This window comes from Hippocampus guttulatus, chromosome 18 (genome assembly GCF_054856545.1).
Source record: "Hippocampus guttulatus isolate MCC_2025c chromosome 18, RoL_Hgut_1.0, whole genome shotgun sequence".
Taxonomy (NCBI): domain Eukaryota; kingdom Metazoa; phylum Chordata; class Actinopteri; order Syngnathiformes; family Syngnathidae; genus Hippocampus; species Hippocampus guttulatus.
In genome coordinates this window covers 8,348,560-8,374,860 of record NC_141278.1, presented here as the reverse complement: position 1 = coordinate 8,374,860, position 26,301 = coordinate 8,348,560, and the positions used below count along the sequence as shown (strand labels likewise).

General features: G+C 47.8%; 1 protein-coding gene across 2 annotated transcripts in view; it reads left to right on the top strand.

The window, feature by feature from the left end:
• Positions 1 to 440: 440 nt before the first annotated feature.
• Positions 441 to 26,301, top strand: part of sdc3 (syndecan 3) — a 30,936-nt gene continuing 5,075 nt past the window's right edge. Inside the window, exons 1-4 of one of the 2 annotated variants that reach the window (XM_086136225.1) lie at positions 441 to 951; positions 19,585 to 19,675; positions 21,870 to 22,666; positions 25,499 to 25,700. In XM_086136225.1, coding sequence (XP_085992351.1) covers positions 886 to 951; positions 19,585 to 19,675; positions 21,870 to 22,666; positions 25,499 to 25,700 — 1,156 coding nt within the window. In that variant the 5' untranslated portion in view covers positions 441 to 885. Of the gene's footprint in view, positions 952 to 19,581; positions 19,676 to 21,869; positions 22,667 to 25,498; positions 25,701 to 26,301 lie in introns of both variants that reach the window. The other variant, XM_086136224.1, reaches the window with a different exon arrangement.

The window sequence follows — 26,301 nt, the reverse complement described above, 5'->3', positions numbered from 1 at the left end:
GATATTTACAAGAAGTATAATGGACAGGCGCGAGTGAAGTGCGACATCCACCGAATTAAAATTAAATGTGGGGGGCTATTTTTAAAATCCTTATTTCTCCGCCCGTGTGTGTGTTGCTGAGCACCTGCTCGGTTGCTATGCGACCATGAAAATGAAATCTGATGGTCCATGGTGCGTTTGACACATCTCTCATGCATCAGTACGGGGGGGCGGAGTAGTGAAAAGAAGGTGTGTACCGCCCCCCTGGGAAAATAAAAATAGTAACCCTTTTTTGAAGATTTATCCTTCCCTCTGACGCCAACGTCAGTGGTGCGCTCGACACACCTGAACGGACAACAGTGAGGGGCGGTTCACAGTGATTTAGGTGTTTAACCGCCCCTCTTGAAAAAAACGTATTGCCCAACTAACCAACGCCAAGAAGAAAAAAGAGCGGGAAGGCCTCCACTTCCGCTGTGGGTACCTGCTCGAGCTGCAGGGGGCAATCCTCTTCCGCGGAACCCCCACTTCCTCCTACCCTTCCCCCTTCAGTCAACCCCTCCTACCGACAGACTCGCGGTTCCAGGCGGCGTCTCCATACGGAACATCCTGCCTTCTGAGCGGCGAGGGGGGGAGGAGATAGCGAGAGAGAGGAAAGACAGCCGGAGGGAGGCGAGACGAGCCAGTAAAGCCATCAGGAGCGAGCGGAGAGGTGGCCTGGAACTCGAGAAGAGGAGGGGGACCTTCTTCTTCGTCCGGCTTCTTTTGTGTGTGTGTGGATTTTAAAAGATTGGCCGGCGGCGCTCTCTGAAAGTTGGACCACAGACGGCTTCGACGACACCCCCTCGAAGGAGGCAGCGGCGGTTACCACCAACCGGGAGGCTGTGGCCGCGTAACCCGCTAGCGAGCATGAGGCTGTTGCCCGGGTTGCTCTTGCTGGCGCTGGCCGCTGTGCCACCGGTTTACGTCGCCGCGGTAAGTCAACCTACCTACCTACCTACTTAGCACCCCACCTGCCTACCTACCTTGCTACCTACCTACCTTAACCCCGCCATGTTGTTCCTTTGTGTGCACGCGCACCTTCACATCCACTTAAGCATCCGCGTGCATGTGCGCATGCGTCATTAATCAGACGGGAGTGATGATATCCACGAGGAAATCCTGCACTCGACCTACATAACAGACCTCTGTCAGCTAGCACGTACATTCGCGCGTGCGTTCGTACGTACGGTCTTCCGTGCGTGCGTGCGTCAGTGAGTAATTAGTGGGTAATCTCTAATTGAGCTTGTATATGGGCTCTGCGGGTTGTGGCGTCTGTGTCACCGGCCTCGCATCCTGGCGTTAATTCGGGAGAAGGGGGTGGGTAGTTCGGTGGGTGGGGTAGCGGGCACAATTTATTACACGCATAGAGGTGGATGGATGATGTCATCGGAACCCCTACATCTCCTCCTCCACTCCCCTCTTGAAAAAAACGGGACCACCGTCACAACACGCCCACGTCTTCCGTCCCCGATGGAGTCGCATTTATCCTTGGAGTACGTGGAGGAGGACGAGGAGGCAGTGAAGACAGAGAATCATTGAGAGAAAGGCAGTCAAAGGGCAAAAATAGACGAAATTTGAAGGGAGTCCTGTGTGAGTGATGCCAACCGCAGAAATGAAGTTGTTTCTTGGAAGAGTTTGTTGCTGGTGAACTGAAATGAGAACACTCACAAGGAGCAATTCCAGCTCATGGTGGCACTCTTTAGGCCACGCCTCTTAAAGGCACAACATGTTATGGCCCTCCTATGCGGCTAAAAGCCAAAGAAAAATCCTTCATACTTTGACGCTATGTTACTCTTTGATCAACTTTATACTTGTTTGACTTTTGAGCTTAGCCTCATTAGCGTTATCTCTGTACATAATATACAGTAGGCTCTTTAAAAGCCACCGGCCAGTATAGTAGCATGAATTATCAAGAGGATTTGTGTTTGTGTGCGCGTGTGTTTTTAAGTGCTAAAAGGTTTTGACACGGCTCCCAACAGTCATTCATACCCACACACAACCTCACACTCGTCAGGATTATTGCTGGGTCAGTCGGTTAACGTAGCAAAGAGCGTGCTGGCCTGAACCTGAACTAGTCTGCCATCATGTGTACAGAGACAGATGTGGCTGTTGAAGCACACACCCACACACACACACACAGAGTTGGTGAAAACAGTGAGTCTTTATGCATTGCACGCATTTTTTTCGTGAGAAAGACAGAGATGTGTGTGTGTGTGTGTGTGAGAGGGAGAAATGTGTGAGAGAAAGCTAGGAATGTGAGATGTGTGTGTGTGTGTGTGTGTGTGAGACGTTGGTGTGTGAATGCAAGTGATGTCTCGGTGTGATGTTGACATGAGAGCAAAAAAAAATATGAGATCCAACTGTGTGTGAGAGAGGCGAATGAGAGATATGAATGTGAGAAAGAGGTGGGCGTATGATAAGGGATACGTGTAAATGTGAGCTGTGTTTTGACATAGAGCTGTTTGTGTGAGAGGCAAGTGTAGGTGTAAGAGATTATCTGAGTGTATGTGAGAGGCAGGTGTGTAAAATATACATGTGATAGTGAGAGACGTGTGTGTGTGTGCGCGCGCGCGCATGTAATGTATTTATGTCTACTTCCTGTTATCGCAACTTGTGCTATCACGTTCGCCCGGCTGTGTTTTGCATGATTTTCCCACAAACATCTGCTGTGTTCCAAGGATGGCCCGTCCATGCGTGTGTGGATGTGAGTGTGTGCGTGTTGGTGCGCATGTGTGTGTGTGTCCTTCATGAGAGACTTGATTGTCCATCTGTCAGCGTGTGGGCCTCGCCGAAAAAAAGTCGGGACTCTCCCGATGCCAGCCACTTGTCCTGGCCAGCTCCTCCGAGGCTTCGTGTTACCTCCGCCGATCGCAACGAATCCACGGCTCCGGCTACCCACCACCCCCAACCCTCTCCCTCGGCGTTGGCAAACAAAGCCCCCCATAGTGCGAACGCGAACGCGAGAAGGGGCGGCAAAGATCCCGAGCAGCTTGAGCAAGGCGAGATGTAGGCCGAGTGTGAAATGCAGGAGGCAGTTTGACACAGGAAGCTGGGGTGGGGGGGGGGTGACACAGAGTGTCCTCACACATGCATACAGGTAGAAAAGACCCCCGAGGGAGGGGGTCTGGAGGTATTTCAGGTGTGTGTGTGAAGCTGCGGGTGGGGAGGGGCTCCTTGCGGATAAAGGAAATGAAAGAGGTTGCGGTTCATATCCGGTTCTGCTGACGGCTTGAGGTCAGCGTGGGTGAAGAAAGACAGCTTTCAGACAACCACCGTACACCCCCACCCCTCCAGAATCCCCACACACAAACATACCCAAACACTCACGTCATTTTGGTCTCTTGAGAATTTTTGGTTCTCACGGGTTCTCTGAGGGAAATTCCCATTTATCATCAAAGCATTTGAGGGACTTGGAGCTTAAATCAAAAACTCGGAGCCGGAGTCCCGAAAGGGCGACAGTAGTCGGTATTCTTAACTTGGGATGTTCAACACCACTTTTTTTTCCTTTTTTTTTCAAAACCAATACCAACAAAAGTATTCACTGTTTGTATACTCACTGATACTTAGTACCGATGCACCTCGTACATTTGACATCAAAATGTATTTAACCCAATCGCAAAAAAATGTGTACAAAGACCTCTCTTTCTGATGTAGATGTTATTGATTCGCCAATGTGCCACAGGATATGCCAGATAATATATAGATATATATTTTTTGACTTAAGTATCTATGGTTGGCATCAGCAACCTCCATGAGTACCCGATACTTGAAATTATGGTGGGTATTGGCCTGATACCGATACCAGCTATCCGGATTGGTACTGGCAACAAACCTATGCCAAAAATGCTCACAAGATTCATGGCGATGCTTTTTTATTTTTCAGGACTCAGAAAGAATTGCGATGGAATGTCTCCCACTGCATTAATACTGAAAACGTGCAAACGGTGATGAGGTTGAACCAAATATAAATAATAATAATATAAATAGCACTGCGACTTATCCATTTTGTATTTATATTGCACTTAATTGAACGGTGTTTGTTTTTTTTTCTTCTTTCTTCTTTCTACCCACAATCTTGCTGCTGTAGACTGTAAATTTCCCCAGTGTGGGACAAATAAAGGATATCTTAATTAAATATGCAAATGCTAATGCAGAGTTTTGATATGTCCAATCTGAACTGTTTTTCAGGATTAGGAAACCCTCCCCAAATAAATTTCAGACAAAGAAAATTGATAGTCTGTTAGCGTACTTTCGTACATAACATTCAAATGTTTTTGAAAACAAACAAACAAAAAAAACCCTAACAAGAATATTGGATTTTTTAAAAAATGATTTGGTAATCTTTCTTTTCGTGGCGCAGCTGCTGTGAAAGTTCCCAAAATGCCAATCGTCCTGGCTCCCATTTTGTGTTCATATTTTACCCTCTAAATTTCCGTGAAGGTCCCAAAATATAAAACATGGATGTGAAATCATGCTACGGCTAGTTTCAGAGGCAAAAACAGCCGTGTTTTGCTCTTGCTGGCCATTTTGTTGATGGTTTTTCTTCAACATGTTTTCCACTGATACTGGGAGTGTTTGGAATGCTTTTTTTTTTTTTTTGTGTGTGGAAACAAACACGCCGTTAACCAGTGCCAGCATGCTTGCGCCTACGTAACAGCACATTAAAGCCTGTTATTACTTTATTATCTTACACACACGCACACACACACACACGGTGATAGCCTGCTAGTCTTTAATACTCGCAGTGAGTCAGACGGGGAGACTGTAGAACCCTCGAGGTGCTTTTTTTTTTTCCTTTCATTTAGGCTGGTCAAAATGGGCGGAGAAATGCCACTTGTGCAGACACTAAACACACACATGCGCGCACTTCTCCTGCAGTAATTGGGAAGTGCAACACACACGCACACATATTCTCCGGAGATGGGCTGAGATGAAAATGGAGGCAGCGGAAGGAAGGAGGAGGAGTGGAAAAAGAGAGAGAGGGAGATAATGAGGGGGAGTGGAAGGAAGGATGGAAAAGGGGTTAAGTTAATGGCAAGCGTAGAGATGAGAGGGCATGTGTGTACCCCCCCAAAGACACATTTGTGTCCACAAAAACGCAGACGAAATCGGGGCGAAGGGTGCGAAAAAAGAGGTGGGGTGGGCGGGGGGTGGCAGGGAGGCTTCCACCACTGGTTCCCCGGGGATGAACGAGGGAGCAAGCCCGGTGCTACCTGCTCTCCGTTGCCAAGGCAACCACCTCTGTCGGAGCCTCTGCGCTCCGGATCACCCCGCTTTGCCTTTTTTTTTTTTTAACCGATTTTCACGGCTTGTCCGTCCTGTTCCGACACAACAAAATTGCCACCCGATAAAATGGATTCTTCTTCAAAGTAGAATTTTACGGTCTTGTCGGATGCTTAAAAAGACCGCCATGCCAAGTGTTTTGTAAGTTTACAGCTCAAACTCGAAGTAGAGAAACTGTCTTTAGTTTTCGTTCACGGTTCTCCAATTTGCTTTCATTTTAGCACCAGTCTAACCGATAAAACATTTACATTCTGTTGTACAGATACGCAGATTACTTATGTTTGTCCAAAAGATACACGGGAAGAAGCCTTGGAGAAAAAAAGTGAAATAATGAGGGCAAAAACCCCCAAAAACATTGCAATTCGACTATTTTTCAAAACCGTTCAGCCCTACTTGAAAAAGACGTTACCCTCCCAGAGTTTCCCCTGCTCTCTAATTGGGTTAACAAAGGGCAGGGATGTTCGATGGTTCTTGGTGGGAGGCGGCGAGGGATGGGCGGGGGGGGGGGGGGGGGGGCACAGCGAGCAGCTCGGAACGGGACAGCCATGCCAGACTGGACTCCCGACATCAATGAATGAAATTGACTAGATGGGAATTCATTTATCACTCAGCAATAGTGGTGCTTGGTGTTTATCTGTAAATTGAGCCACTTCTGACACCAAATCTTTTTGGCATTTTGAAATCTCTCGTGCGGAATCGCATAGCGGCATTTTGCAATGTTCATCACTTCCAAAAAATAAAAATCGGACATGGTCCTAATTGCCCGATGTCCTCCGTTCACGACTTTGCCGACGAGAATTCTGACATGCAGCACAGGAAGCGCTTACCCATGAATTGATCCTCCCTTCTGATGCCAAACCCCCGGCGGAATATCTCCGTTGCGGCACACATCAAGGTGCCTCGAAGTTGGATAATGACATATAAGGGCGTGTGTGCGTGCAGTTGTGTTTATCGGGGCTGAGGGGGGATTTTTCTTGCTTAGATTCCCGACAGTGTGTTTATTTGTGTTGCGTGTGTGTTCTTTTGGGTCACCGGGTTACAGGACGGACACAGGAAGTCAAGTGTGTACTTCCTCGCCGGTGCTTTTATCCAGATGCGCGTGTTTGTTTGCCAAATATGCAGGAAACGCACACACAGACAAGGTGCTGTGCGTGTGTGCGAGTGTGTGTGTGCGTGTGTGTGTATGAGAGCGCGTGACATGGGACTGCATGTGTGTCTGAATTATTCAGCAGAAGGAGGATTGAACCAGGTCACACGCTCATTGCCGAAACGTCTCCCTGCATCTTTTCTTCCCCCCCGTTTGTGTGTCCATCCGCATGTCCTTTTCCACGCATCCATCCATCCATCCATCCATCCTCTGCTCGCGTTGAACTCTTCTTCCATCCGTCCATCTTCTCCCTGCGCCCATCCATCCTCTTCTTGCATCCAACCACTCATTCATCCATCGGTCTTTTCCGCGCATCCATCCGCTCGCTCCGTACTTTGGAACCATTGATCCATCCGTTCGTCCTTTGCACACGTCCATCCATTCTCTCTTCATCCAACCCTTCATTCATCCCTCCCTCCTTTCCATACATTATCCATCCCCCCCTCGCATCTGATCTTTTGTCCAACCATTCTTCCAGCCATCCTTTCCGCACATTCACCCATCGTCCTCTTGCCGACGTTCTTCCCTTCGTCCGTCCTCTCCCAACGTTTCGCTTTCTTGCATCCATCGCTTCCTCCCTTCATCCACCATGCACTGTCTCCTCACATCCACCAATGATTCCATTCCTTTGACCGCATCCGACGGAACTGTCCCAACATCCATCAGTCTCTGCTGCTTCCGTCCCTCCAGCCATTCACTCCGTCAGCATCGATCCCCCCCCCCCCCCCCCCCGCCCGCCTTTCGCATCCATCCTTCCATTCATCCAGTCATGTCTTGGCCCCGTGGCGCCGCCAGTAGCCCCTCCCCGTTGTCTTTTTCCTAAACAGGAAGCTGGCTTCTCACATGTTACTCACGTCCTCCCCATTATTGGCCGGCCACGAGGGACGAGCATTGATCCAATTAAATGCAGACATTGACACACCAGCCGTGCTTTGTGTGTGTGTGTGTGTGTGTGTGTGTGTGTGTGTGTGTGTGTGTGTGTGTGTGTGTGTGTGTGTGTGTGTGTACTCTCTTGCGTTCAACCTTTGAACTCTGCTGCTTGAAAGGCCTTTTCAAAGGCATCTGCAGTGTGAACAAGTTAATGACCTGCCGGAGTGCGCGCGTGCGCTTTTGACAAGTTTGCCCATGTTTCTCGCAGCTCGCGGGCGCGTTGTCTTTCCCAACAGACCTTTCTTGCGCACGCACGCGCACACTCTCACAGAAGCAGCAGCAGCAGCAGGTGAATCATTCGCTAATCTTTCATTCCAACAGTTGTGGATTAACTGTAATCTGAGGCCCGCAGAGATGCAGCCCTCAAAGGCTGACTGACACCGAGCATGCGTGTCCTCCAGTGTGTTGTTTAAGTAGACGTGTTGTGTGCGTGTGCGTGCGTGTGTGTGAGTGAGTATGAGATACCGCGAGTGCAAGAGCATGGGAGTGAATGTGTGTGAGTGTATGTTTGCAAGGGTGCGTGTGCGCGTGTGTGTGGGTGTGTGTGCCCATGAGAGAGGGAATGTGTGGCGGTGAGCGTGTGAGAGTTTGTGAGTGACTACGTAAGTGACAATTAGTGTGTAAGAGTAAATGTGAGTGTCAGTGTGTGCGAAGGAGAGAGAGCGCGTGTTAGGGAGTGTGTGTGTTTGTTTGAGAGTGTGTGAATTTGAGACTGCGTGCGTGTGTGAGCGCTCGTGTGTGTGTGAGAGTGACAGTGTGAGAGTTTGTGAGGGACTGTGCAAGTGTCATTAAGTATGTGAGAGTAAATGTGAGTGTGTGTGAATGAGTGAGAGTATGTGTCAGTGAGTGTGCGTGAATTTGAGATTGAACGTGTGTGAGCGCTCATGTGTGTGTGTGTGTGTGTGTGTGTGTGTGTGTGTGTGTCAAATTGACAGCTCACCCAACGTTGTTGGCGTCAGGATGAAGAGAAGGTGCAAAGGAGTGGGGGGGCGGGGCAGGTGGTTTATTTTGTAAATCCGCGCAATTAGCATGGGGCGCAAACTAATGAGCATCATTAAGGAATCGCAATTGTCGCCGGGTGATTATCTGCATTGGTTGTCTTCATTATCGCGTCGTCACGGCTGCTTGAGGAAGCGAAATGACTCGTTATGTTGCTGTTTAGCGACGTTAGCCTAGCGCAATATAACAATATGAATAGCTCGCACAGTCCTGATTTTGCAACAGTTTCTCCCACGGGGTGGGGGACCTGGGGTGAGGGGGTGGATTTTTGGCATCCAAGCGGTCTCGGTGATGGCTTCGGTTGCCGGGTTTCCCGCGGAAGCGATTAGCCGTCGCAGCGGCGGCTCAAGGTGCGAGCCGGCCGATTAGATCCGCGGCGGAGATGGATTTGAAGAGAATGAAAGGGGATTGGGGTCAGATGCAATCATGGAGCGGGGCCGGATGAAAGAGGAGGTTGTGGCACCCGATGAAAATGCGGCACAGGCGCAGATTTGGAGGCCGACAAAGGCGACGCGCTTCGGCTTTGTCCTTGTCATCTTGCGCTCTTGTCTCCCTCTGCTTCTTTATCTTCTGTAGTCTTCTTCCTTGTTGGGCTTTGGCCTCGTCATCTTCATCTTGTCGTCATCAACTTGTGTTCTTCTGCCTTTTTGGTTTTGTCTTTGAGGGTCTGTCAGAAATCGCCACGGGCCTGAATCAGATTCTGATGGCATGATAACCGTCAGCTCAAAAACAAATTGATATTGTGAACCTGCAATTACACATCGAAAAGGGATTAAATCTACGGGTCGATTAATCGATAATTAATCGGCGGATATCAAATTGGCCAATTTCTTGTTTTCATCTTTGTTGTCTTCCCCCTTGACTTCTTCCCCTTCTTACTGCCTTTGTTGTCCTTTTCTTTTCCTCCGTGTCTTCGATGGCTCAATTTTTGGGGGTTTTCACCCTCGTCTTGTCTTCTTTGTCTTCTTCTTCATTCTTGTCTTCTTCAAATTCGACAAGGTGGGCGAGGGTTGCTGACGGCCGTAGGGGGAAAAGATGGCAGCAAATGAAAGGGAGATGGATGGCTGCATGGTTAGCGGGCGCTTGGAAAGGAGCTCGGGACTGCGGAGACGGATTGGACGCGGGGAACAACTCGGACGGGGTTGCACAAGAAGTCACGAGCGGCGGCGGCCAGATGCTTTCGCGACACATACGTTATGCTGTCGGCCGCTAGCGTGACCCCACTCTCTCAGGCCGCTGTCGGTGCCGGTGACAAATTCATCATTGACTCAAGTGCGGTTTCAATGAAGAAAAAAAAAATCCTCTGTGCTTTGAAAGGAAAATTGATGAAAAGGCTCAGAAAAATACCAAAAGGAGGCCCAACTTGTTTTAGCCAATCACATGTCAGAACCGGAAAAGTAAATGAAGGAAATCAGATTTTGTCGCGGCCGACACTAGCTCGTTCGCGTCTTTGCGATTGATGAAAATCCTCGCAAGTCGGCCGGACAAAAAATTTGTAAGGATCTGTCGGCCTGCGGGAGGCTTGTCAGCCAACCGGAGCGAGCCCGACCGTGGCGAGGTCATCTGCTCTTTATTGTGCCCCGCAGGAGCATTTTGTTTCCCCACCTGTGTTCTTTAGACACACACAAATCTTCTTCAGCTTTCACTGTGGTTTTTTTTTTGTTTGTCTTTTTTGGCATCTCTGGCGTTCTTGCTGTATTCTCCATCTTTGTCCTTCCTCGACTTTGTCCATGTCTTTGTTGTCTTCTTCTGTCTATTTGTCTTATTTATCTTTTTCTTTTTCTTTTTTAGTCCTTGTCTTCCTCGTCTGCATCGTTTGTCTCTTTCCTCCTCATCTTTCTTGTCGTCTTCTTCATCCTCCCTCATCAAGGCGCGCATGACAGTCATCAGTCTAATTGCACAATCTGTAATTACACCAGCGCTAGCGCGCACACGCCGCCTTGTGACTCACACGCCGACTCAACGCTATTCAGCTTCCTCCTTCGCATTTCGACTTAGCTCGACGGAGAAAGTATTGATTACCCTGCTCGGGAGTGCCTCCAGCCACCCCCCCCCCCCATCGCCCCCTACACAAAGGCATGAAGGGTCCGCAGGGTGTTGGGGGGGGAGGTTTTGCAGACGCATTTCTGAGCCCCTTTTGAAAAGTTCCTTAGAAACGGCTGAAAAGTTGCAGCCGCGGGCGCCACGCCCTCCCGCTGGTCCTGGCAGGCATCAGATCATTGAGACAACACACACGCACACACAGGCACAAAATAACACATTCATCTGCGTTCAGTTTTGCCATTGACCCACGAGCTGACTAGCACGCCGCGCTAACTGCAGCATTTTTCCACAATCACACATCAATACACACACGCGCATACACACACACACACACACACACACGCGCTGTGACACTCCCTGATAGACACCCACACTCCTAAAGCACAAAACAGTGCATTATGCAGTGTGGGAGAGGCAGTCGTGCCGGAATCTTTAAGCGTTTCTGACTCCACAAACACATTCGACACAATTGCACACGGTGTGCTTGATTCTCGTAATAAAATATCCCGAATTTGCTGGATACATAGAGTTGCGGAATTTGTCCGACACACACAGCGGCTGCCATTTAGTGGATGTCTCAGACACACAGGCGCGCGCACACACACGCACACACGCACACACACACACACACAGTTGTGCACGTTAGAGATGCATGTTTCATAAGGTCATCCATAATGAAAGACGATTCCACGCAGGGAAGCCTGCTGTGTGTGCGTCGACGTTGTCTCCATGTGAGGACAACAGGAAATTGGTGAGAGTTTCACTGTAAGATTTTTTCTTTTTTTTACAGTGTTAATAGAAAAAGTCCTATGAAGCATGCATCTGTGTCTCTGTGTACATGTGTGTATCTCTCTTCTCCGATACCACCGCACTAGAAACCTTCACCAGCCTCTCATGTACTACACCATTCTGTCTGCCTTGAGTTTACGTTGTGCAGTTTGCCTTTGTCAAATACCCGTGCTCGGTCTCGCCAAATTTAAGTAATTGTACTCATCGTTTATCCTTGTGGACAACAAGTGAATAGGGGACTTTTGAGTGCGTGGCCTGAATGTGTTCTACAGTGTTACTGTAATGTCCCCAGAAGTGATGACACCGTGTATATAGGTGTGTGGGTGTGCGCACGCGCTTAATCCCATTGGATTGTCAGATTAGTGTAACAGCTGGCTGCCACGGGCATCTATCTGCCTCTGCCCGACCCCCCCCCCCCCCCCCCCAACTATCATACCTCCATGTCGGGCCATAGCGCAACTGGATCAATGAAATACTTTGTGTGTGTGTGTGTGTGTGTGTGTGTGGTCTTGCAGCTCCACTTCCGAGTCATCTGATGTGCCACTAGACAATCATGTGACCACCCCACCCGACTGCGTCTGTGGCTTCATTATGCAGCTGCTCGCGCCGACATGCTATGAGCTAACACGCTAACGTCCTTCAGGGTTGACCACCTGATTGCGTTTTGGACCTTAAACTCAACGTTTCAGTTACCAGGACCCCCCCGGGCCCCCCCCCCAAAAAATTATGTCCTGGGTGCCATGTTTGTGGAGTGTGTGTGTCAAGGCTTGAAAATACAGCTCCTGAATATTTCCCATCTCGTTTGAGTTTTGAAACGCAGATCAAAGCCGACAGGACAAGGGGAGCTGAAGCGGGGTTTCGATGTGGACATTTGGAAGTCAAACGAGATGCTCCTTGAAGTTAGCGTCAGCGTGAGCCACTTACCGGGCATTTTAATTAACCGCCAGATGATAACACGTGTCATTAAAACTGACGCTTGTCCGAGGCGTGCGATGATAATGATGATGATGAAAGGATGATGTCATTTTTGGAGGCGACTCTGTGTAGCCTGTCCCGCTAGCACCCGCGCGCAAGTGGCTCTTCTCTTGGGCAGGAAAATTCCCATATGGCTCTGACCTCTGCAGAGGGAAACGTTAAACACGACACGCCACCATGCAAATAATTGTGGCTAATTCGGGCAGAACAGTACTCACAAATGCTATAAACACACCTGCGAGACAGACTCGAGCTGAGGTGGAACAAATTTAAACCGTGAACCACACAAATGTAAGGTAGCCATGTGAGGCAAATTAAAAAAGGTTCAAAAAGCCTTTCAGGTCCATCGACGTGATTTATTTTTTTTTACCTTTTGTGCACCTGCTCCCTCGATGCTCGCCACTCTTGCCATTACATTTCCAGATAATTTTGCAACTCGGCTAAGCGGAACTTGGCTCTGCTGAATCTGATTGACAGTAAACATGTTGCGTTCATTTTCTGGCTCTCGCACACGAGCTTGTTTACGAACACTTAAGCGTGGAGGGCTGAAAACAAATACAAAAACACATTAGTCTCCGGCATTAACACTTCCTCCCCTTGTCGTGCCAGATAGATATCCAAATGTATTACCCCCCCACATTCCACTCAAGACCTTCGGAAGCATTTTTTAAAAAGCGCTAATGAGCGTCAAACTGCACAGTGGGTTCTCTCTTACGAGCTCCCACTCGTGAACCCCCGCTGCCGACAACTTCCAAGTTCTCTCGCATTTTCTTCATGGACAACTTGCTCTGAGTTTGGACGGCGAGTAATGAATATAAATTCCAAGGGTGCCGTGAAAGTGCAACTCTTCCACTTGTGCAGTTTAATCGGCTCCACTCGCCAGACAAAGTTCGAATATCATTTCAGTGTTGGGAACATCCTAACAGAACCCTGGGGTACAAGATAGAGTCGGTATTTGTTGATTGGTTGACAATGATATAACTTAAGATGGCTAAAAGGGTGGTAGAACCACGTTGGGAGGTATATGTGTGTTTTTGGGGGCTGGTAAGGTCTTGGTAGAGGAAGGCTATGCAAAACGTGCTTATCAAGAGTGTCTGCAATATCGTCAATGTGGCATCACATTTCTGAGATGCTACCGACACATGCTAACTTGCCCGGCTGACATCGGTTGGTTTCCGCTTCGGCGTTATTTCGCAAAGCGGAGAAGAGCAGTGAAGTGCTTTTCATTTTCTGAAAAAGAAGCTCTTTCACGCTTCGGCGACACCTCGGTTTGATTGAGAACATTTCAAATGTTATCTCGTTTTTACTAATTAGCCCGAAGGCTGGCCCATGGTCCAGTGGTTAGCGCGTCGCCCTCCCAGTGCAGAGGGCGACCCAGTTCAATTCCAGCTCTGGCCTTCCTGTGTGGAGTTTGCATGTTCTCCCCGGGCCTGCGTGGGTTTTCTCCGGGTACTCCGGTTTCCTCCCACATTCCAAAAACATGCACGGCAGGCTGATTAAACACTCTAAATTGTCCCTCGGTGTGAGTGTGAGCACGGATTGTTGTTCGTCTCTGTGTGCCCTGCGATTGGCTGGCAACCGGTTCAGGGTGTCCCCCGCCTACTGCCCGAAGACGGCTGGGATAGGCTCTAGCACCCCCCGGCAACCCTTGTGAGGTTAATGGAAGGATGGATGGATGGATAATTAGCCCGATAGCGACTTGTTGTAGCTATGTAGCACGTTACCATAGCGTCACAAATCTGTGATTCCGTGAACGCCTCCCATCAAAGTTAGACGTTGTCGCGTGCATGCGCCAAAGTGTGTGAGACCAATGAGTTTGTGCGAGCAGTGCGGCGAGGCTATCTGTGCTAATCTCCGCCGAAGACGGCAGGTGTGTCTTAACAAGGCTAACCTAGCGCGTGCGTGCACACTCAAATGCACTTCACCCCACCTGAATGGAAATGTGCAAGCTCTCGGGATGGCCACCTTCCAGGCTGCCCCGCCAGTTAGCGAGTGACGAGACGGAGCGTTAAAAAAAAAAAGCCAAAGATGGAGGCAGAGTGGAGGTCACCGCCGATTGGCTCGTGGATTTACTGCGGGGGGGGAGGGGGATGGAAGCGCTACAGACAATAAACAGGCGGCGTTTATTTTCTCGAGAGGGCCTGTCGGCCCCTTACTATTCCGGCGGTTCCGTGTGATTGGCGAAGAAGAGCTGACGCAGCAGTCGGCGTGAATCAGCAAGTTCTTTACGAGGCGTGGGCAGCCATCTTCGAAATGTGCCACCTCAACTCCGTGTGAACTTTTCATTACCTGCTTTAGGGTCAACATAATTCTCCGTTGTTGTTCTCGGGCCAAATAAATCGACAAAGTGAGAGATTTCCCATGCTGTAAAAAAGTTTTTGGCTGGCGGGCGGTCCAAATTTGGTTGGAAATCACCGTCTGGTATTTGAGAGAAGTTTAGCCCCTCAAGCCCGTCCGTGTATGTTAGCGACATGAAATTTGGTAGGCGTGTTTATCATGACAAGACCTCGGCCCACCCTCAAAAAAAGCAATGCTTCAAAACACACAGGGAGTCTGCCATTTTCATTTGAAGCCACCAATGGGGTTAGTCTCGAAAATTTTCCGTTTTCGAGGTGTCCTGCAAAAACTTGGGCAGATTCTTACCATTCGCTACCAAATTCAAACCACCTAAACTCGACAGATGGCTAACTCTTAATTGCTGAGGATTTGAGATTTCGTCATTGCGCTTGGGCGGAGCACGTCGGCAGAATCTGACGGCGTGCCACCAAACCTGGTACTCTCGTGCATATTTTGTTGTGTCATTTATCCTTGTTGCTCATTTGAAAATGGGAGCTGTTCGTTACGCTAAGTGTTTGCCTCCACTCTTGCAACAAGCTTTGAATGACAATGGACCCTTTCACCTTGCTTGTCACCACAGATGTCATTCATATATTTTGATGTAAATGTAGCCGGGGAGTGCCGCTTTGATTTTTTTTTTTTTGCGCCGTTAAAGTGACCGGCTGACATCTGGATGTAAAAAGGCAACCCCTTGGATGTGACCTGGCTTTCCTTAATTGCTTTTATCCCCACCCTAGACCACCCCCCCCTCCCCCGACCCTCTCAACGTCTGTCCTCCCATTTAGCGATGAGGAAAGAGCGTCACAGATGGTGTTGCTATTCAAATGTAGCCCCCCGCAATTTGATAGACGATGCGGAAGAATGATCGGATAACATCTCCCACATTAAAGACGGCAATTAATGAGTTGTGTATTGCAGTGTGTGTTTTGTGTGCGTTGGCCGGGCCTCGTGCGGGTGTCACCCTCTCGGGTTACCGAGGAATGTAGATGAAGACGAAGAGAAGCCGCCTCGATTTCAACGACAACAAAAAAATGGTCTCTTGATGAGATGATCGAATAGCATCTAAACGCGACCTTCTGTTGTTGTGTAGCTGAAACAAACACGGTAATTTTTAGGCGGCCTTGGTGGCCCCCCGCCCCCCACCCCTGCTCACAATCAATTGAGCCGTGAGTCGGATGCCTGCCTTTTCACAAAATGACGCCGCTGAGGTGTAAAAAAAAAAAACAAAAAAAAAAAGGCGGCTCACCTTTGTGTCAAATAAGTCGTCACGCGGCAGCGTTGAGGTCGTGTCGCTTCAGATCGCATTGCCGTCGCCTCAGAGGACGCACCTGGGCTTCACTGCGCAACCAAGGTCGGCGCGGTAACCCCCCCCCCCCCCCCCCCCCCACTGCCCCAAGCTTCAACAAAAGCTATTTGCGTGTTTGCATATTACAGTTGATTAGATTGTACCACTTTTTTTTTTAATTCTTCAGCAAGCAGAACACGAATCAAGTTGATCCAGTGCCTGATAAAAATTTGAGGATGCGACTGCGATTGAAATGAGATATTCGATAAATTTTTCGACATGAACTTATTCAATACCAGCCAATTCCGGGCCAAGTCTGAAAAGACGTTTAAAAACGTCTTTGGGAGTGAATGAGTTAAAGGAGCTGCAATGGCTGGTTTGGTCATCTTGTCAGTGCGCCAGATCGGTTGTCAACATACGTTTGGTTGTTCAGCAAACTTGTCGAGGAGGTGGGCTGAGATAAGTTGTTTGCTAAACTTGGGGCCACATTTTTGTTGGCGGGGCGGCGGTTGGTTGTTTGAACTTGTCAGGCAGCAGGAGATAAATTGTTCACCTTATTTGTCAACGAGGAGCGGCGATCCATTTCTTTGGGGTGAATACGTCAACAGTTCCGGGGGGTGGGGGGTCAACTAGTGCATTTGTCGATGAGTTATTTGTTCAACAAACTTGTCAAGGGGCAAGTGGTCCATTGTTTGGCAAATTTATCACGAGATCGTTTGACTCCCACCAGAACCGTCTGTAGTGAGTATAAAACACAATCACCTCTGCCAAATTTGAACTACGAGAGTTTGTTATCGGTTGCTCCCAGCCCCCTTTTTTATTTTTTATTTTTTTTAAACGAGGCACAGTTTAAAAACACTGTTGGTGCATCTCGGTTCACTGAAATTAAAAAACATTGTCACCTCTGCCAACGCATAAGCCCTTCTACTTTTGGCCCACATCCAAATTCGGCTTTCTTCGTAACATTTTCTGCACTTTGTGAATAATACATGACTCCTAACCACCCAATCATGCATAATTATGCAGACGTCGTGCGTCTATGAATTTTGAATGTACCTAATAAAGTGTCCAGTGTGGGGATCTCTCTCCCTGTCCCTCTTTTCTTTTTTTTTTTGAGATGATGACCCTGGGGAAAAACTGTCTTTCGATGGCAGGGCTTCACACACTGCCAGAAAGCAGCGTGGACAGGTTATCTTTTTTTTTTGTTTGTTTTTGCGAGCAGTGGTGGCAGTAGCGAAATCGAGGGCAGCGCACAGGATTTACACCCCCCCCCCCCCCCCAGCTACCACCCAAGCCCCCTTTCGCCCCCGCCTTTCTTTGGGTTTTATTGGTGCGGTGTGGGAGAGCCGTGTGACGTCTCGTTGCGGGTTGGTTAGCTATGTGGCGTGGGGCTGTTTATAGCTTGGTAAAATGCAGCCCTGGTTGGTTCCATTCAGTTCGGATCACTTTGGGGGGGAACACACACACACACACACACACACACACAAATAGCCCTTGCCAACACACACTCACGCCACAATCAAAACCTGTCATTATAGCCACTGTGATGCGCATGCTGTAATTAGATGCAGTGACGGCATTGCTCTCTGGCACACTGTGAATTGACACCACAATATCAGCTCATAAATTGAACATGCTGGGACACAGTGTGATGACATCGGGCTTTAAGTGTGTGTAAGGGAGGGGGCGGGGGCGGGCACGCGTTTATGTGTCTCTGGAGGGGCGGGGGTGGGCTGCACACGTTTAAAGAGTCTGCATCCAACTCTGAAAATAGACAGAAGAGACTCTCTGCCGCCGTATGGCCTGGATTTAGACGTGTGTGTGTGTGAGTGTGTGTTTTAAAAGTGTATTTAAAAAAAGGGGGGGCCCTAGGGGGTGACTTCTGGTCCTGCCTAGAGGGGTCTGGTCATTCGGGATTATTTAAGCGAGTGTTTTTAAAGCCACGCTGAGTCGAGATAAGGCAGATGAAAGGAAAGTAGGGCGAGTATGGGGAGGGGGGTGCACTACGTGGGGCAAGGGGGGGTCAAGTTGATTTTTAGGTTGTTTTAATGTTTATGCAACATATTTTGCAAGGAATTAAAGCGTTGCGATGTGTGTGCCAGGATGTTTCCTGTGAGTGTGGTCCAGCCCTGCACCCCCCCCCCACACACACACACAAACGATGGGATTCTCTGCAAAAGGCAAAAGTTGCCTGTAGCAACCGCCTTCATCATGAAATCCTTGGATGGCATACGCGCACCATTTAAGGCACACCCCCACCTCACAATTGCTACAGTGCGTCCAGTAATTCCGCTTGGTGACACCAGTTTCTTTCATTTTTTTTACTGTGTTTTTATCCAGCGCGGCGCTATTTTTCTTTCTTCAAAACGTGGGGGAAAATGAGTCAATTCATTTGCATAAGTCAAGGTAACACTTTATTTCGTGGGCACAAATGAATACTTTATACGTATAATCTATCGACATGGTGGTCAGAATTTCTTTCTTCTCACACCATGTCATGTCTGGGACTCTTTCACACACACGCACGCACGCACATGCACACACACACACCAAACGGTTGCACTTCTTTCCAGCAAGGTATGCCCGCCCCTCTCAGACGCAGCACGCCGAGACGTGCGGTAGTGCAGGCCAACTTGGGTATCCGGCTTCCATTATGACTTTATTGGCTTTTAAAGGCATCTGGTTTCCTGCGTCTGGAACCGGCGGGCGGGGAGGAGCTTCTTCTCTTCTCATATGTTTGCACAATTAGCATCACAAAAGCTAGCTGGGCGCCCCCCGCCCCCCAACCATCACCACTGCCGACAAGCCCCCCAGAAAGAGATTTAGATTTGCCAGGGAGATAAAAAGTACGCTTTGGTCACGTACGATTGAGTTTTCCAGCACTTCGAGCAAAACGCAGAGCCAGTTTTTTTTCTCCCCCCCCCCCCCCCCAGCTAATTAGCAGATAAACCGCCAGGAAAGTTTGTGCGTAAATAGGCCATTTTAAGTGACTGCGGTGCATCACGGGGAAAAAATGAAACAAATTTAACCCGGTCTCACAGGTAGTACGGTGAGCTAGTGGTTAGCACGTCTGCTTCACAGTTCTGACATCGGGTTTGAATGCCAGTGCCATTCTTACGCACGGCATTCACCATTCGCTCCATGAACTGCGTCATCTTTCGTCGCAATCGAGACAAGCATTTTCCACCACCGCCGCATAGTTTGTTTGTACAATACCTGCAATGTTCGTTTTCTTTGTCCAACATGTTCCAACATTTCTGTGCCTAGTCTTTATCTTCTACTCAATAGCTGTGCTAGCTTGAATCCAAATCTTGTCAAAAAAAGCTTCAGTAAATCCTTCGATGTTAGCCAAATGAAACTTTGGACTACGGGGGCGAGTTTGTTCCAACTTAGAGGCGTGTTTTTCCTCCAAATGTTTTGCCCATTGATATGTATATTCGTGAACGGTGAGCTATTAGCGCTCCCTTAGCCTGCCCTGCGGTCATCTCCTGAGATCACACCAACATCAGTTTTCTGTGATCCTTTTTTCTGTTTGTCTTTGAGTTGATTGAAACATTAGCATTTGAGTTGAAACATTAACGGCCTCTGGCACCGACGTACTGTAGCTCTCTGCGGCTTTAATGCCCTGCCGTTGGAGGGTTTCATTAAGTGGGCTTCTCCGCAAAGCCAGATGTTACCCCGGCCGCCATCTTTCACCCTGTCGAGAAGGTTTTGTCCTGTCAAGTAAAGCGGCAAACATCCAATCACATTCTCTTGCTTTTTTTTTTCTCTCCAGCAGGGACAGACGTGGTTGCCCGTCGATGACGAAGGCTCGACGGCGGACGAGTTCTACGATGACGAGGACCTCTACTCGGGATCCGGCTCTGGATGTAAGTGTGTGTGCGCGTGTGTGTTTGTGTGTTTCCACCGCCAGCTGCAGCCTTTCAATCTGCTGACCCGCAAGACCATCCCCCCCGTGCAACAGCATCCAAACACACTCTGTCCCAACGCGCCACACAAAGCGGTTTCAACGCCCAATTACAGCAAACCTGGAAACACCCTGGCAAACATGACCACCCTCCCCGAGATCTTATTTGCTCTAATCAGATTAAAGTCCACACAGATTAGACCATCGCGCACCTACAGTATCTGGCACAGTGCATGTTGCCATTTGTCTGGCGTGCGTAGGAATTAGCCGCTTAGTCTAAAGCGCATTGCTGGAATTGGGCCTGATGTTCTGATCTGCGCTTACTAGCACGGGACGCTCACCGTAAACTAACTTAAACGTAGCTAGTTTTATTTTTGTGATGTTTTGGAGCCATCACGTAATAAAATGAACTGAGTAGTTCACTCTGTGGCTCCAACCAGCTGAGGTCCTGTTGACTCGCGTAGATTTGCTGTTGAAAGAAGTCGAACGAAAACAGATGAGGTACAGCCATGCTACGGCACAACAAATGAAAAAAAAAGAAATTGGAAACTGCGCGTCTCCCAAAAAACAAACGAACAATAACAAAAAAAAAACGCACCCCTGAGCATACTTTGAATTTTATTGATTAGTGTAAACAACGACAAGGAATAAAACTAGCAACATTAAATTCAGCTGTAAATTGCGCTCACTTCTACTGGACTCCGATCCTGCGGGTGTGCGCAGAAGTGCAAAACGAGCACACCGCAAGCAACGTTTTAGTCCAGATTTTCAAAAATCCAACTTAAAAATTAAACCGAAACAACAAAAAATGGGATGTCAGAGAGTTGAATCCAGATCTGGTCCAGATTGCAATGTAAACAGTGCCCTGAAAATGCCATTTAACTGACAGCCTTGTAAGATGTTTGCCGGGTTTATGTTCCAAGAGTTCCTCCATCTTTGAAATTTGAGTTTCCACAATGATGAATAAAAAGTTCATACGAGATGCCTCCACCTAAGCGGCTTAGTCGCTTTTTGCGTTTTGTCTGGGTGCCAACAAATGGAAACGCACTCGACTAAAAACATAACTCCCTTGGCGGCGGTAATGAGAACGGGCGGCGGTGGAAACCGCCGGCTGGAAAATTGCGTTAACTCCACCGGTGATGATACTGATCAGTCCGGCGTCTCGTCTTGGTTTTTGACAAGGGGCTTCATTGTCGGAGTCCATTTTGTAATATCCTCTCCTGCCCGCATGCCTTTGTGAGCCCACATTCAATTTGCTCCTCTTTCAGCCGCCGCTCAAACGTAATGAAAGCTACGCCGGGAAAATTAATCTCCTCTCTGCACTTGTTTAATACTCAAAAGCCCCTTTTTCCACCGCACTCTACCTCGTCGCTTTGCCACAGTTGTACTTCATGCCTCAGTCATCGCGGGAAACTGTCAGAGTGGATTATAACAACGCTGTGGACAGGCTAAAATGATATTAGCTTGCCTGTTCATTTCATCTCGGTTCCTATTGTTCTGGCAAAAACAAGGGGGGTGGGGAATTGGAGTAGAAAATAAGCAAAACACTGCTGTTTCAAAAATGCTACCTTCAAATTTCACTCCCTGCCTTTTACAATAAAGTTCATTTTGAATAGCCAATTTTGCTTCTCCTCAATCAAGCTGCATTCAAAAGTCCTGCTCTCCTTTTCGGTAAAGTAACACTTGAAAGTGCCCACTTTACTTTTGAATACTTCTCTGAAATGTCCGGCTCTCCTCTTCACCACCCAAGTGTCATTTGAATGTCCAACTCCTCTTTTTCCGTCAAGTTTTGTTTGTTCGCACGCACTTCTTCAAAGTTCCATTCGAATGCCGCGTTGCTTCTTCAAACACTTTTTTTTTTTTACCAGTTTCATTTGAATATCCCATACTCCCTCTCAATAAAGTTACATTCAAAATGATACGCTTTCCCCTTCAATAAAGACCAATTTGAATTTCCCCATCTCCTTGTAAACAAAGTAGATTCAAACATCCTGCTCTCCTGTTCAAGAGTTACATTAGTGTGCCCTGCTTTTCACCTCAATAAAGTTCCATTTGAATAACACACTTCATCGGTAAAGTTATACTCAAATATCCCAGTTTCCTTTTCAATAAAGTTAGATTCATACCGTATGTCCCTTTCTCTCTCTTTTTTCCAGTTCCCGACATCAGCGTGAGGCCGACGTCACTGTCCGTATCCTTCACCACAGAAGAACCCATCCCTTCGTCCACCACCCAGGCCACCAGTCCCGCACCCTCGGCCGCACCGGCGGCTGAGCCCAGCGCCGACCCCAACCTCGCCGCCGCCATCACCGCCGCTGCGACAAAAGCAACCACCACCACCACCGCCGTCGCCACCACCACCGTCGCCACTACCACCGTCGCCGCTGCCCCTATCACCACCGCTGCCACCCTATTGCCGACAGAAACAGACGGCGAGAGCGGCGCTTTCTGGGAACTGGAGTTGGAGAAGGAGAAGCAGCTGGAGAGGGAGCGTGAGCGGGAACGGGAGCGGGAGCGGGTTCGAGAGTTGGAGCGCCAGCGGGAACGGGAGCGGGAGAGGGAACGGGAGCGCGAAAGAGAACGCGAACGAGAACGGCAACGAGAGCGGGAGAGGGAGCGAGAGCTGGAGCGCTTAAGAGCCGCCGCTGCCGCCCAGACCACTACCACACCCAAATCCTTAGCTCCCATCGCCGCGGTGACAACCGTACTGCCCACCGAAGAAGAAGAGGACGTGTACCTGTCGCCGGAAGCTACGTCGCTTTACCCCGTCTCGGACGTGGACGCCACCTCAGAGGACGACCTATCCGCAACGGAGGAGCGCACCACCGCCACCCCGCCCACCACCACCCTCAAGACCAGGTTACCCTTCAGGCCCAGGGTCCCCGTGGCAACTACCACGCTGAGGGCCCCCACGGAGAGAAGCACACGCCCAGCACAGCCAACGACGGCGCAGGTGAGAACAAACAAAAAAAAAACGGTTGCCAGCATTTCAAATCTTCATATTCACCTCCAGCAAGATTGTTTTATTCTTTTTATCAGCACAAGGTTTTTTTTTTGTCTATAGTTTTTGAAAAATAATTACATTCCCCCTCAGGATTTCTGTAGTGATTTGCATTTTTGTCAATTCATATTATTTAATGTTCTTCTACACTTTTTAGTACATATTAAAAAAAAATAATTAAATAGACTACAATAGATAACATATTCAATCTGTTTCTTTTTTTATGGACAAATATTTTAAAATATGAATATTTGATCACGTCACCCCAAATTATCTATGGATATTTTGTCTTAATACTTTTTTTTAAAACAAAAAACCCTCCAATATTTTTGTGAAAAGATTTGATAGTGCCATCCAAAATGAAGCGAATTATTTGCTCATATATTTTTAATTGGGGGGTTGGGGGGGCATCCCAACCATTTTTGTTGTTGTTGTGTGTATGTATGATCCTGTCACCTCAAATTATCCAGATTAATAATTAATCTTGATTTGTGGACATCCATTTTCAAGTAAAATGTTTATGAAGAGAGTATTTGGTGACACCCTTTTTAAAAATCATCCCAGTTAAAAGCAAAATCTTCTTAGACTAACGATATTTTTTTAAAACTGAAAACGGTAAAAAAAAAAAAAAGTGACCTTTCTCAAATAGTTTTCGGCTTTGTTGAATCTTAACAGATGTAGCTATAAAAAAAAAAAAAAAGTCCAAGGAACAGTCAATAAGTAAGTCCAACTTTCCTTGGAGCAACCGAGCAAGTTGAGATCATTCAGGCCTGGGCTGCTCCCAGAAGACCTCAAATATATACTTGTATGTATTTCAGGATATAGTTTCATGTGTAACGCGCCTCTGTCATTACTCAAATCCGGCAGCTGTGCACGGTTGTCGTGGCCAGAAAGTGCACATAAGCGCACACAGTGGCACCTTTGTGTGTTTGCCACTCAGGGTCTCAAGCAGGCAGGAGTGTTTTTAAAAAGTGACTTTCATCCCCACAAAACGGTGTCCGGTGCTTTGCGCACAATAGATCTTGGTGCGAGAGAGAACTCGATGCAGACTCTTCTGAGAGGCAGCCAAACATTGTTTTTCCTCTTTTTTTTTTTTTGCTCCTTTTTAATAAGGTTCTGTAATGGTGTGGGGGTGTAATGCAAAATGTCTTTGTTGTCACAACTGCCTTTGCAAGAAAGTTAAATTAATAGAACAAAGGCATTTATTTTGCCATTCCAATCTGGAATCGCGGCAAACAACAATAAGCTGCGAGCAGCCGTCAGCAGGCCCTAGTGCTTATTTTTTTCTCTCTCTCTCTCTCTCTCTCTCTTCGGCGAATCCTCGACAATGATGAGCAAAGGAACACTGTGGTTCACCTCCGTGAAACGGCATAGGCTGAAATGATTTGCCATTTTTTTGTTCTTCTGTCTAGAACGGCGGTGCCCAACCTTTTTTGCCCCACGGACCGGTTTAATGTCAGACAATATTGTCAGTGACCGACTTTTAAGGTGTGACGGATAAATACAACAAAATAATATGATATGACGTGCATGAAAACTGGTGTTTTTGAAACATAATAATCAACCCGAATCATGACACGAGGAACGTCATATCTGGCCGCAATACTCTCAGGTTGCTATGGCAATGTTGAAACGTGCCTTCAAAATAAGATACACCGAAATAAATAAAACGGAAGTAAGGTACTGTATTTATTTTTTCTGTGCGGCCCCGTACCAAATGACCCACGAACCAGTGCCAGTCCGCAGTTGGGGACTGCTGGTCTAGAACAGTGTTTTTTAAACCCTGTGCCGCGGCACGAGACATTATCTGGTGTGCCGCGTTAAAATATCCCATTTGTATGCCTGTGAATCGCCCAGAAAGTAATCGTGTAGTACCCTCCCATACCACTAGGGAGCAGCAACACCTAGCCTATTGCCTTGTGTTTCGACCACTCGAGACAAGCGAATTTGTGCCACATGAATGCAGGACGACAGTGAAACAATAAATATCAAATATTATAAAATACTTTTTTCTTTGTGTTCATTTGATTCCAATTCAAGCTGTTATAATGTCATTCTTTAATGTTAAAAACGGTTAAAGTAACAATATAACACGTAAGCGGGGGGTTTTCACATTTTCAGCTAGTGGTGTGTCGCGAGATTTTTTTCAATGAAAGAAGTGTGCCTTGGCTCAAAAATGTTTGAAAAACACTGGTCTAGAAGACAAGCTTCTAATTGAAACTTGTTTGGGAGAGTTGCTGAACAAGTACAAAACCTGGAATTTTGTCCTCTTCAAACCAAAGCAGCTGACTTACTGTTCGTTTTTGGCCATGTTTGAAAAAGATTCGTCAGTTTGACCAATCAACGCAAAAATGGATGGACATATCTTCTGTCGTAACCTGGAAAAAGTCTCAAGAACTTATCGCTAAGATCGGATAACAGGAAGTCGGCCATTTTGATTCCGTGTACTTCCTAACACCAACAAATCGCAAAGCCACAGGATTTACAAAAATAAAATCCAAATCTGTCAAAATGCAGTTCGAATTTTGAAAATCGGATGGCACATTCTGGAGAATTGTTGGGGGGTTTTTTTGGGACGAATTTGCAAGACTCCATCAAATAACGGACTCCAGAATTCCAACATCCTCTTTTAATCATTTCCAGATTCGGCTGTATCTGTGTTTTAATATTTAAAAGTAGTAAATAACTTTCCACTGATCAGAACCAAAAAGGGCCTCGTTGTTCCTGGCGTTGTTGTTGCGCTCCACGCCATCGGGCCCTGAAAGTCCACTTCCTGTTTCCCAGGCACGTGCCGAGGAAAGCAACAACGAGGTGGCCGTCATGGGGCCCAGCGGCGACTTCGAGATCCGTGACGACCAGCGCAGCGATCTTGGCCGCGCCCTGACGCCGGAGGATCCGGATCTGGTCGGCAACACGGTGGATGGCGGCAGCTCAGCCGCGCAGCTCCCGCAGAAAAACATCCTGGAAAGGAAAGAAGTCTTGATAGGTCGGTGTTGTCTCTGTTTGGCCTTGTAACTTCCCTTCCCTGTTGAACGCCTGAGACCGATTTACACCGTTTCCATCAAGTAGAGTCGTTCATTGACTCATCTCCCCAAAAAAGGTTTTGTGGGCTCGATAGCGACGGCGTTTCCAACTGGTCTGACCTCTCTGTCTCTTCCAGCCATTCTCATTGGCGGACTGCTGGCTGTGGTTTTTGCTGATTTCCTGGTCACTGGTAAAAGAGCAGGAGGCAACAGACTTTAGGCTAGACTAGACTGTGTTTATCTGTGCGCACGCATGTGTGCGTTTGTGTGTGTACGTGTCATTGTGTTTGTTAACACAAAGCAGAGCGGTCCTGCTATCGTGTGGTTGAAAAATGAGGACGAACAGCAGTTCGCCCTCGTTGAGAAAGCTTCTATTATCTTATATTTATTTTTTCATTTATTTGATTGGTTGCTTATTTATGTATTTATTCACATAACGTATTTTCCGCACTAAAAGACCGGATTATGAGGCGTCACATTTTTGTCCTTTTTCACTAGCCGTAGCTGTGATGGCCGTGTGTCCATTTTCTTCCATCTTTATTTCCCGGCCCAATATTTTTGTTC